This window comes from Erpetoichthys calabaricus, chromosome 2, assembly GCF_900747795.2.
Source record: "Erpetoichthys calabaricus chromosome 2, fErpCal1.3, whole genome shotgun sequence".
Classification (NCBI taxonomy): Eukaryota; Metazoa; Chordata; class Cladistia; order Polypteriformes; family Polypteridae; genus Erpetoichthys; species Erpetoichthys calabaricus.
Genome location: NC_041395.2, coordinates 294,876,753 through 294,890,075, shown reverse-complemented (window position 1 = coordinate 294,890,075; position 13,323 = coordinate 294,876,753). Strand labels below are relative to the sequence as shown.

The window sequence follows — 13,323 nt, the reverse complement described above, 5'->3', positions numbered from 1 at the left end:
GAAGAAGTGTGTAGGAATGGATAGAGATGTTCAAGGAAGGTCGCACAAGTGTCAGCCATGAAAAAGGAGCTCCACATCCAACATTGAGTATGTACGTAAAATGATTCTGTTGTAAAGTCGAGTGACAGCAGATGATGTGGCAAATCATTTGTAAATCAGCCATGGCTCTGCCTATGCAATAATCCACAACACACTTGGGTTTCGAAAGAAGCTCTACGAGGGTGAAGATTCACGTCTGATGAAGAGGTAAAGACAGGGTGCATTCGTGGCACACAGCTCCGCCTAAAACATTTTTAATGAAGAAATACGAAAGCTTGTTGACAGATGGACAAACTATTGAAAAGCAAGGAGATTATGATGTAAAATGATGCATTTGTCTTTTCTAAAAGACTCGCCCTCGTATAAAGCTGTATAATCTAAACATATAAGTATATCTCATAAAGTACAAATATAGAAGAGAACAAATTTACAAAAGTCACAGAATAACCATCACTTCACTTTCAAAATGAATTACACGAGCTCTGCAGCCGTGATGAGAGCAAGAAAAGTATGACGATTACAGCACATGACGTACACGAACACATGCGATTCAAACACTCGGATTCAGCTGACAGTTACAAATTTTATTCGTAAAAGGTGGTACGCCAAGGTATCCAAAAAAATTGAGAGTGCCTCTTTAACTAGATATTATAAAAATTGAATTAAGATTTTTTTTTTCTACACACAATTTTTGTTCAATCAGGATTTTCAGAGGTAATGCGGGACTCGGGATTTGTCTGTTGAGCTTGGGACAGTCCCGCTCAAATTGGGAAGTCTGGCAGCCCTGGCTATTGTAATAATTTACTGATGGCGGTCAATTGTAAGGACGCAGTGTAATCATTAAGCAATTCATTTTCATCAGCTTTTACAACACAGAAATATAATACATAGACAAACAGAATACTTTTTTTATTCTTCTTAAGATTTTTTAAAGTAATGTCACATTGAAAAATACAAATTCTTGACCATAGGCAAGATGTACTGTGCCAACATTTGATCATCTGGGGAGAACTCGTTAAAAGTTTATACTGTATAACTGCAAAATCCGCCACTGAAAAGGCTCCACCACAGGGCGTCTTCCTAAAAAAAAACTGCCCTCAATCTCCTCCAGTCCGTGCACTTTAAAGTGCCAGGGTGCAACAGAAAACCTGATCAAAGCAAATTGAAAAAGAAACTGAACCAAAGACTTGACTCTGAAAGAAAATGAAAGCAGCAATTGCTGCTATCAGTTACAGAGCTCAGTAACACAAGTTAATCAAAGCTTAAAGATTCATTTATATATCGTTATGTTATTTGACTTTTGTGTCACTCCATGGTATAACAACAGCAACTAATCTTCAGAGGGGTACCATGGTGTGTATAAACAGTATATACTAGGTGTTAAAAGAATGTGACTATATTCTGGTTTGGCTCTTACAGTTGGACTTACTTTAGTTGTTTGTGTAGACTTGGCAGCCTCGTCTGTGCTCCGCGGTTATGCCAGAGTGTCACTCGGCACATTAACTGTCTCCAGTGTACTGTGCATTAAAATATGCTTCTCCTGTGGCTCTTCATTATTAACGCCAAAAAGACCTTGATTAACAGGAGCTCTTTTCACTATGTGTGACGGGACACCATTTAGATATTTTTGGGAACGTAATTGTGAATGACATTGACCACTTTGACTACAAGTCCATTGATGATGTGCTTGAACCAGTATAACACATTTACATTTACTTATTTGGCTGAAGCCTGTATCTATGACTCAGTTGGTTACATCTCTTTTTTCTTTTCTAATTCCAGTACAGACAGGTCAAGTGACTTTCTCATGGCCACACCATGTCTGTAGCAAGATCTGAACACACAACCTCAGGGTTTGAAGTCCAAAACCTTTACCTACTACACCACCCTGCCTATCAGAAGGTCTTTCCCTTGTAAACGCTTATGTTTGTTTTTAGCACATGTAATGTGGTCTCAGCACACACAACACACATTTATTTGTTTACAGTGGTCCTTTTGGGAGACGTTTTTGGCCATGGAAGGTTTATCCTTCATCACTGTAGACCTGATATTGGTTGTACAACACTGAGCAGAGGACCAGCCCACTCTACTGTTTAAAGCACCGCCCCTATTTGATAAGGCGTTGGATTGGTTTAGAAATGTGATGCTCAGTGATCTGTCTAATTGTTCCCACCCACATTTAAGTGGAATTCACTCACAGTTGTCTCCAGATGTATATATTCTACATCTGGCTCTGTAGTACTACAGTGTTGTACCGTGTTAGCCATTATGGATGTAATAAGAGGTCAAGCTAAATGACACCTTTTATTAGCTAACTAAAAAGATTACAATAGGCAAGCCTGCAAGGCCAATCTAGTCCCTCTTGTCTGAAGAAGCGGCCCGAGCTGCCTCAAACGTTTGCATATTGCAATCTTTTTAGCTAGCCAATAAAAGGTGTCATTTTGCTTGACTTCTCATTACATCTGGCTCTGCAACACTAAGTCATCAAGCATGGTGACTCCAATAAATGTAAAGTTCCTGACCTTCTCTGTGTGCCACCTCATCATTGTTGGTGAGTAGGATCACGATGGTGGTTTCATCAGCAAATGTAATTACATAGGTGTGTTTGATTGCAAAGTTATACAGCAAGGGTCTCAACACAGAGCCCTGTGAAGTGTCTGTGTTGGAGACCACCATAGAGAATTGCATTGTACAAGTCTGCATGTGCTGCAGTGTGCCAGTTAGGAAATCCAAAATGCAGTTCAAGTGGATGGCACTAAGTCCCTAGACTAGGAGCTCGGTAGTCAGTTTTGGTACTACAACAGGGTTAAATGCTGAGCTGTAGCTCATAAGCATCATTGCAGTTTCTATTATTTACATTTGCTCGGATAGTACAAATTGTAAGGGATCTAACATCCTCCATGTACCAGTTCTAACAGTTTGCAAATGGAAGGAGGTGCAGCGAGTGTGGAGTATTCCATTTACTGTGTTCCAGCATCAGTGTCTCAGTGACTGACTTATCATTGTAGGATTGAGTAGTCTTATTCTATCATTATTAAGAGAGTCCGCTCCTGTTTGATTTTTACGGTGTGAGTCGCAGACTACATGACTGTAGGCCACAACTGCACCCGACTTGCTAAGATTATTGAAATGAAGTCTGTGACTGAAAATAGCAGGAAAGGTAACGTAAAGTAACAGGAGCTTTAGGGAGACACTAAAGGTGACAATGAATTGAACAGCGACAGGCTTTTAAAAGGTGCCGTGAAATTCCATCCAGAACGGATGCTTTATGGATGTTGACTCATTTAACAATTGTCCTTTTGTCACCCACAGAAACAGGATTAACTGTGTGATGCTGGGTACACAAACGTCTTACAAACTCCACAAATGATCAGAATTTATTATTTTAACATTTTGCCCTCTGACTTTTGATGACTGTCTAATTTTTGTTATATTTCTTGACTCATTAATGCTGTATAAAAAGACCTTGTGTGTTTCAGCTCTCAGGGAAATTTGTGCCCGTTGCCAAAAATCTCACTTGCTATGTAATACATGCGCCATGCTTTGATTAAATGTAGCATGACTCTCAGAGTTTATGTTCAGATTTAAGCATTGCCCATCCACTTTACAGGCAAAATAATTTTGCATGATGTAGTGTGTTAAGTGCAGAACTGAAAGCCATTTTAATTCTGGATATCAAATCTCACTTGGCTTAGACACATTTGCTTTGTGGCTGCCACATTTTTAGATATTTTTTGCACAAGGCATAAAATTGGTCACTTTTTTAATAGTGCAAAAAGTTGTTTATTTATACTTTGTGTTCAAGATCTTGTAATCTTAATCTGACGATGATTTTTGTTTTCGTGTTTGTTGCATGTTTAATATAACCTAACTCTCTTTTCTCATTCTTTTCAAGTGAAAACTTATTGCAAGAAAGCTAAATGCAAGAATGGAGAATGTGTGCTGACTACATCTCCTCCACACTACAAGTGCAAATGCAAACATCCATTCCAAGGAGAACATTGCAATAAACGTAGGTTTGTTTTATTTTTCTCATTGCTTTAGATTTTTCTCACAAATGAATGTAAACGCTACATTAACAGCAGATGTTTGGCTTCTTGAGTTAGGTAGAAAGCCTACTGGGGGCCGGGTGGTCTTGTGGCCTCAGAACCCCTACAGATTTTGTTTTCTTCTCCAGCCCTCTGGAGGTTTTTGTTTGTTTGTGTTTTCTGTCCTCCTGACCATTGGACCTTACTTTATTCTTTGTTAGTTAGTATTGCGTAATTATTATATATATTTTTTCTTTTTTTCTTTCTTTGTGTTGTAAAGCACTTTGAGCTATTGTATGTATCATTTGTATGAAAACGTGTTATAGAAATAAATGTTGTTGTAATTGAGAACCACAGCAGTCTACCTAATAGAATATACAATAACTGGACTGTTTTAAGAATTTGTGCATTTAGTTTCTCACATGGGCTTCTTCCATGCACCATGCCATTTTATTGTCTTCTCAAAATGTATAAACCCCCACGACAAAGTGATGCAGTTGATCTATCTATAGAAATAAAGACTTCCATAGCCACAAAGTGAAAATGACATTGCTGGTCACATTCCGTACAGCCGACATATTGAAATGGCAGCCCACAGGCCAGTAGCGGCCCAGAAGTAACCTCTGAGTGGTCCAGCCCGTGGTCCCACCGGAAATACAGAAACAAACACATTTTATTAGCCTTCAGAAATTCCTACTGCAGTACAGACTATGAGTGCAACACTCTGCAAAGCCGAGCGACATTCAACCCACAATGCACTAGAAGTTGGCGGTAGTAGTCTATGATACTGTGAGTGTTTTTTTTTTTAACTTTCTCGTATAGGGAAAGTATTGTAGTCCTCCAAAAATTCAATGTCGAGATTTTGATGAATCTTCGATGTTTTAGAACTCCCCAAGTTAAAAAAATACCATTTTTGTAATTATGTCTGTCTGTGTGTCTGTGTGTGTGTGTGTGTGTGTCTGTATGTGTGTGTTGGCGTGTGTGTGTGTGTAAACACGATGACTTGAGCAAGTTTTCACTTCGGTCAACCAAATTTTGCAAACAAGTGTTAGGTACAAAACATACATTTCTATCAACTTTTGGGCCATTTCCATTAACTGGAAAAAGTACTTTACCTTTTATTCATGCAGCTACAGAGTCTGATTTATTCAACTTTACTTTTATAATGATTGTTCAATATATTATTAATTTGATTTGATTTGCTGTTGATGGTTCTTTAATATACATAATATAAAAATATAATCACTGTCTTGTGGTTTGCTCCTCAAATATCCATCCCCATGTCTGAGTATACAAGAAAGTCTAGGGGAGAGCACTCCCGATCTTTTGTAATGTTACACATGATACATTGTGGTGGCACCTTGGCCGTGACAGCTGGTCATGACATCCATCCATCCATCCATTATCCAACCCGCTATATCCTAACTACAGGGTCACGGGGGTCTGCTGGAGTCAATCCCAGCCAACACAGGGCGCAAGGCAGGAAACAAACCCCAGACAGGGCGCCAGCCCACCGCAGGGTGGTCATGACATCAACTACATTTTAAATGATTCTATAATCAATTGCGCAACGAGTCTTAGTTGTATTCCAGTTTCATAAAGTGAATGCAAACATTGGCTTTCACAAATGAATCTAATTGTTACTCCAATGAGAGCCTCGTTACTGACAAGCGCTGTCTCGGCACTTCTCTTCCTACGATTGGTTGTCCCTCCACTCACACGCTTCGATTCTGCAGATTCACGGCTGTTACGACATAACACTCAAAGCAAAGAACAAATTAGAAAGACTGCATTTGACGAAAACATGCAAAAAGTTGGGAATTTTCTTTAAAACTCAATGAAATTAAGCACTGATTGCTTCGCGGAACTACATAACTTTTTTTGTATAGAGCTTGTTATTAACCTGCAGTTAATATTTTTCAATTTTGGAAATTCTGCGTTTGTAATTTTAAACGATCACGCACAGTATTATGTAACACAGTACAGCTGTGTAGGTGGCATCCTGGGTCCTCCCTAGGTGGAGTTTGCAAAGCGCTTTGAGCAGTGAATAAAACGTTATAGAAATGTAGAAAATTATTATGCTTGATGATTTGTCAATTTCAAATTTTAAATGTTATGTTTCCTCACCAAATAAACAAAACATGTAGCGGCAGGTCTCTCGGCCTTGGTGTACCCTCACAGTACCTCAGACTTGATCCAAACACAACGTATGCACGCCGCCACCTTTTTGATTACAGAAAAGACACCGCTGATCGCACAACTCAGTGTGCAGCAGACGTCAGATTCATGTGTGTCAGTCACTGTTTGCTCTTGTTCTGGGTTTGCGCACTGATAGTTTTGATAGCATCAATAGTTTGTTTTAATTCTGTTAAATGCACTTTGTGATGAGCCTGGGTCATATATGACCAAAGTATTTATTTTATTTCAAAAGGGACACAGATATTATTGGTCATACTGTGTACCATTTTGTTTTTATCCACTTTGAGATGTGCCTAGGTCAGAAGTGAGCAAACTTTTTATAGTTTTATCTCAAAAGTGGGCAAAAAAGTATTACTACTACCTCAGATTGTGTTCAATTATAGCTTTTTTTATTGTTTTTTATGCACTTTTTGATGTGACCAAATGTAAAAGAGAAACGATGAATAAACATTACTTGTTTTCCAATACGTTCATTTGTGTTGGTTTAAAATTCATCGTTACCAACTGCTTACCAGCCGCTGAGAATGTCAGCTACATTTGTTGGTTTGAAAATCTGGCCCAGCTGAATTTGTGATTGAATAGCCTTGTTCTAGAACTTTATCGGGTAACACTACTACATAACATCCAACATCAGTCGAGGCGCCAGTCTCTGTGTGACCCTGCCAGTGCCCACAGAGTAGAAATATGGAAAGACTCCTGGTAGAAGATGTCAATGGACATAAGAGGCAAGGATGCCACCTTGAAATCATCTCAATGTATTACGTTAGTTTCCTTATTTCCTGACTCATCTTTCTTCTGTAATTGCTCAGATTCCTCTCCATGTGATCCAAATCCTTGTCAGAATGGTGGAAGCTGTGCAAAGGGGGCAACCAGATCTCGGTTTACCTGTATTTGTCCAGCATCTTTTAACGGAAGGTTCTGTGAAAATGGTAAGCCCATCCAAATTTCCATTTTGTACGTGAGAGGCACTGTAGTTTGTTTGACTGCTTCTTGTTAATATTTCTCTTTGAAAGGGTACACTAAATCCTTTACCAGTTGGGTTAGATTTGCTGTCTTGAAATTCCTTGTCCCATCTTCTTAACTCACTTTAAAGAGTTTAGTGCATTCCTCTTTTATATTGTGGTACAAAAGTTAAAATGTTGGGACGCTAACGCGGTTGTCCCTGGTTTAATTTGAACAACAGTTGAAATTAAATGTGTGTTCAATGGCGCTAAACAAAGTAATAATCAGGGTCCTAGCTTGAAGAAATTTTTTCAACTGATAAAGCCTCTCAAAGTCACAGTAGGCTGGAGCTCCATCTCACAGTGCACTCTCATACGTGGGATACGTAGCGGTGGGACCAGGCGGAATCACTGGATGTCTTCTTGCCACTGTGGAGGGAAAAAAAAGAGGATAAGGTTAGTGCCAGCGCTCCTCTCGGCCCGGGGTGGAGGTACATACCTCAGAAGAACCCTGAGAATGATCCACTGACGTGCATGCCTGACAATCTGCTACAACACTTTAATCAGTTACCTCTGTAATAGGCCTGGGCTTGGATAATCGACCACTTGGACAACGATTATTGCTCAAATTTTAATCCAGACGCTGATCCAAAGTTCACCCACCATCATGAGGAAGGCGGTTTTGCAATGTGTGATATGACAATATGGCAAGCCAAGTCTGAACATTTTTTGAGTCAATTGAGGATAATTGTGTTAAGCGTAAACTATGCAATGTTAAGATGGCCTATCAAACTGCCACTAATTCGATAAGAAAAAATGTGCTTATGAGACTTAAAGAAACATCAACATGCCTATTTGGAAATACCAAGCAGCAACAGCCTCACATTCACTATCAATACATGTAGGCCCCATCTAGAACTGGACAGATCACCCAGCTATTTACAGGGAAGGATATCTTGTGCACCAGACAGATTTTGGCACATGGATGACATTCTGTGAGCCTAAAAATCAAGTGCTCTAATGTAAAACAAGTGCAACGCATCTACGACAAAGTCACACATGACTGCATGGATTGGTGGGAGATAAGGAATGATAAGCATAGGAAAGAGGCACACAGCAGAAAATACGGCAGTACTTCTTCTAGATGTAGCTGCAAAATGGGCGATGCAGGGGCAAGTGGAAGTTTACATTCATAATAGTGCTGGCAACATGGTTTTAGTGAAAGAAAGCCATCGTGACTGGGAATCCACACCATGTTAAGCCTACACACTCCAGCTTACTGTAAAGAACCGGTTCAAGTTTGACAGTCTGAGCTGTGTGATCTCTGTATGCGCTGCACTTTCACCAGAGTTTAGTCAGAACCAATCATCTCAAAAGAGAGCAGGAATAACTGAACCTGCTAAAACACAACCGCCAGTAATATTGCTCTAAATGAAAGAACTTCATATGTGATATGACATGACATGTCTACTTCATGAGTAGAGGTAGGTTGTAAGTGCCCACACTATCAGATAGAACAGTTACAAAGCTCAGTGATGCCATAACCTTAGAATGCACAGATGACGCTGCTAAGTCATTGAAGATTAACATTAGAACAATTTAGACAAAAACAGGCCATTCAGCCCATCAAGCTCACCAGTCCTATCCACCTAATTTCTTCAGAATAACATGAAGTTAAATTTGGAAGGTCCCTAAAGCCCTACTCTCTAACACACTACTTGATCATTCATTCCATGAGTTTATGGCTCTCTGTGTGAAGAAAAACTTTCTAACACTTGTGGGGAATTTATCAAGTTTCAAACTGTGTCTCTGTGTTCTTGTTGAGCTCATTTTAAAGTAATAGCCTGGATTCACTGGACTAATTCCTTTCACAATTTGGAACACTTCAATCATGTCTCCTATTAATCTCCATTTACTTAAACTGAAAGACTCTGCTCCTTTAATTTTTCCTCATAGTGCGTACCTCTCAGTCTTGGAATTTGCCTAGTTGCTGTCTTCTGGACTTTCTCCAGCGCTGCTATGTCTTTTTTTGTAGCCTCGAGATCAAAACTTTATGCAGAACCTCTTTTGATTTGTACTCCATGTTTCATGTTATGCAACCTTAAATTCTGCTAGCCTTCTTAATGGCTTCTGTGCACTGTCTGGATGTTGACAGTGACGAGTACAATATGACTCTCAGGTCCTTTTTATAAACAGGTTCTTTCAAGTTTCTGACCTCCCATTGTGTAATCATATCTAACACTTCTACTTCCTAATATGTAATACTTTACATTTACTTACATTAAAGTTCATCTGCCATAAATCAGGCCTCTCTGTATTGATGTGGCTGATTTTATATTAGTTGTCATAACACCTAGTTTTGCATCATCTGCAAACTAACTTGTTATTATATTTCTATCAAGATGGTTTATACAGTATATATATATATATTAAAACTAGCAGTTAAAAATATTAAACATTAAAAATAAAATTCCTTGCACTATAACTATTTATTTTCTGTGTTACAGCCAATTTTGCACCCATCTATTCTCCACACACTAAATTCACTCGTCTTTTAGTTTGGTGCCTAATCGTCTTTTTGGGATCCTATCAAATGCCTTTTGAAAATCAAGATAAAAAAATATAGTATGCACCTCTCAGATAATATGCTTTTGTTTCCTTAAAAAATTCCAGTTTATTAGTAAAACACAACCTCCTCTATCTGAATCCACATTGACTGTTAACTTACACTCCTCTTCTTACCTTTTCCTTAATAATTCCTTCCATTAATTTACCTGTTTAAAATTTCATGCAACAGTCACAAGGTAAGTTAAAAATAATTTAGCTTTCGTATGAATACTTGAGTACTTGAAAGAAAATACATGAATACTCGAGCAATTAAAAAAGTTCATATGCACATCTCTTCTTCTCTTCTTCATAGTAGACATTTTAGTTTTGGGCTAATCCTCTCTCACAAAAAATGTAGTTGAAGTAACTAAACAGTCATTCTATTCCTCCTCACATTAAGTCAACCATGTCCCATATTGCTCAGTTTTTGACTTCTTCTCGACTAGGTTTTGAGTACATGTAAAATCTATCTATCTATCTATCTATCTATCTATCTATCTATCTATCTATCTATCTATCTATCTATCTATCTATCTATCTATCTATCTATCTATCTATCTATCTATCTATCTATCTATCTATCTATCTATCTATCTATCTATCTATCTATCTATCTATCTATCTATCTATCTACTGTTGAAGCAGGGATTGATAGTTGAACCACCAATGCCATCAATTTCGTTTCCTGACTTCCAGAACCCACCTATGCCTGCTCTCCAGCCTGAAAACTGGCTCTATCTATCATTGTGTGAGCAGCTATCAAGTCATAAACATGGCTGCAGAGCTATTAGTTTGCAATGTAGGAAGAACGGAGAAGAATAATGAGATTTTTGTTGGTAAAAATGTTAAAGGAGCTAAAATCCATACAATTTAAGTTTCCCAATATGGGAACAGTGCTTTAACTCAACAAAATACTATATATCTAAGTAGATAGAGATGTTGAGATATGTCTGGACAAGAGTGATGCATGCAATCAATCAAGATGGCCATCAACATCAACCACTGAAGAGAAGCATGAAGACTCCAAGGCTAACATCACCAACAGAAGCACAACAGTAGAAGAAATTGCATTATAACCAGGAGAGATGGTTGACTTACAGGTGGTAATGAGAAAAAAGTAATATATAACTGACCTTGCACCAAACAAAAAAATAATTCTGAAGACATTAGGAACCTTGTAGACAGCTTTATCCATCCATCCATCCATCCATCCTCTTCCGCTTATCCGAGATTGGGTTGCGGGTGCAGCAGCTTGAGCAGAGATGCCCAGACTTCCCTCTCCCCGGCCACTTCTTCTACCTCTTCCGGGGCAATCCGGAGGCATCCCCAAGCCAGCCGGGAGACATAGTCCCTCCAGCGTGTCCTGGGTCTTCCCCGGGGCCTCCTCCTACATTAGACGTACCCGGAACACCTCACCAGAGAAGTGTCCAGGAGACATCCTGATCAGATGCCCGAGCCACCTCATCTGACTCCTCTTGATGCAGAGGAGCAGCGGCTCTAATCTGAGCCCCTCCCGGATGACTGAGCTTCTCACCCTATCTTTAAGGGAAAGCCGAGACACCCTGCAAAAGAAACTCATTTCAGCCGTTTGTATACGCGATCTCGTTCTTTCGGTCACTACCCATAGCTCATGGCCATATGTGAGGGTAGGAACATAGATAGTGTTGGATAGTTTTACTGTCAAATAATGCAAAGAGTACGCGATACGTGTTTCACCCTAATTTGGGGCTCATCAGGCATACACACAACATTCTATGATCTGCTTCTCGCAACTGAAAAAGGGCACCGTGGTGGATGTTAGCCGACTTGCAGACCAACCACAAGCGTTACCTGGTAGGTAACCACCCATACAATCAGATTGTGATTCAGACTATGAATGTCATGAATGTAATTACCCCGATCTACATGCTGTCAAATAAACAAACCACACGCCGTGGCGCAACGTAAAGAGGCTTCACCGCTGACGTCCGAGGTTCGATCCCCGAGAGGGGGTGCAGTGTGTATGCCTGATGAGCCCAGAATTAGGGCGAAACATGTGTCACGTACTCTTTGCATTATTTGACAGTAAAACTATGCAATATATATATATATAATATTAAAAAACTGCTCAAAAACATTAAAGGAACGCTTAAAAACACATCAGATCTCAATGGGAAGCAAAATCCTGCTGCATATCTATACTGATATGGACTGGGTAATGTGTTAGGAATAAAGGGATGCCACATCGTTTGATGGAAATGAAAATCATCAACCTACACAGGACTGAATTCAAAGACACCCTGAAAATCCAAGTGAAAAAATGATGCATCAGGCTAGTCCATTTTACCAAAATTAATGCAACTCAAAATCGTACTCAGTAGTTTGTATGGCCCCCACATGCTTGTATGAATGCCTGACAACGTCAGGGCGGGGGGGATGTCTGGGCATGCTCCTAAAGAGACGATGGATGGTGTCCTGGGGGATCTCCTCCCAGATCTGGACCAGGGCATCAGTGATCTCCTGGACAGTCTGAGGTGCAACCTGGCAGCATCTGATGCGTCGAAACATAATGTCCCAGAGGTGTTCTATTGGATTTAGGTCAGGTGAGCGTGGGGGCCAGTCAATGGTATCAATTCCTTCATCTTCCAGGAACTGCCCGCATACTCTTGCTACATGAGGCCGAGCATTGTCATGCACCAGGAGGAACCCAGGACCCACTGCACCAGCATAGGGTCTAACAATGGGTCCAAGGATTTCATCCTGATACCTAATGGCAGTCAAGGTACCATTGTCTAGCCTGTAGAGGTCTGTGTGTCCCTCCATGGATATGCCTCCCCAGACCATCACTGACCCACCACCAAACTGGTCATGCTGAACGATGTTACAGGCAGCATAACGTTCTCCATGGCTTCTCAAGACCCTTTGACGTCTGTCACATGTGCTCAGGGTGAACCTGCTCTCATCTGTGAAAAGCACAGGGCACCAGTGGTGGACCTGCCAATTCTGGTGTTCCATGGCAAATGCCAATTGAGCTCCATGGTGCCAGACAGTGAGCACAGGGCCTACTAGAGGACGTTGGGCCCTCTGGCCACCCTCATGAAGTCTGTTTCTGATTGTTTGCTCAGAGGCATTCACACCAGTGGCCTTCTGGAGGTCACTTTGTAGGGCTCTGGCAGTGCTCATCCTGTTCCTCCTTGCCCAAAGGAGCAGATACAGGTCCTGCTGATGGGTTAAGGACCTTCTACGGCCCTGTCCAGCTCTCCTAGAGTAACTGCCTGTCTCCTGGAATCTCCTCCATGCCCTTGAGACTGTGCTGAGAGACACAGCAAACCTTCTGGCCATGGCACGTATTGATGTGCCATCCTGGAGAAGTTGGACTACCTGTGCAACCTCTTTAGGGTCTAAATATCGCCTCATGCTACCAGTAGCGACACTGACCATAGCCAAATACAAAACGAGTGAAAATACAGTCTGAAAAGATGAGGAGGGAAAAATGTCAGTGGCCTCCACCTGTTAATCCATTCCTGTTT

The 13,323-nt window shown here is 40.4% G+C and overlaps 1 protein-coding gene across 6 annotated transcripts in view; it reads left to right on the top strand.

The window, feature by feature from the left end:
* Window positions 1-13,323, top strand: part of habp2 (hyaluronan binding protein 2) — a 53,156-nt gene that overhangs the window by 15,053 nt on the left and 24,780 nt on the right. For all 6 annotated transcript variants that reach the window (XM_028791446.2, XM_028791445.2, XM_028791444.2 and 3 more), the window contains exons 5-6: window positions 3,935-4,051; window positions 7,076-7,195. In XM_028791446.2, coding sequence (XP_028647279.2) covers window positions 3,935-4,051; window positions 7,076-7,195 — 237 coding nt within the window. The remainder of the gene's footprint in view (window positions 1-3,934; window positions 4,052-7,075; window positions 7,196-13,323) is intronic.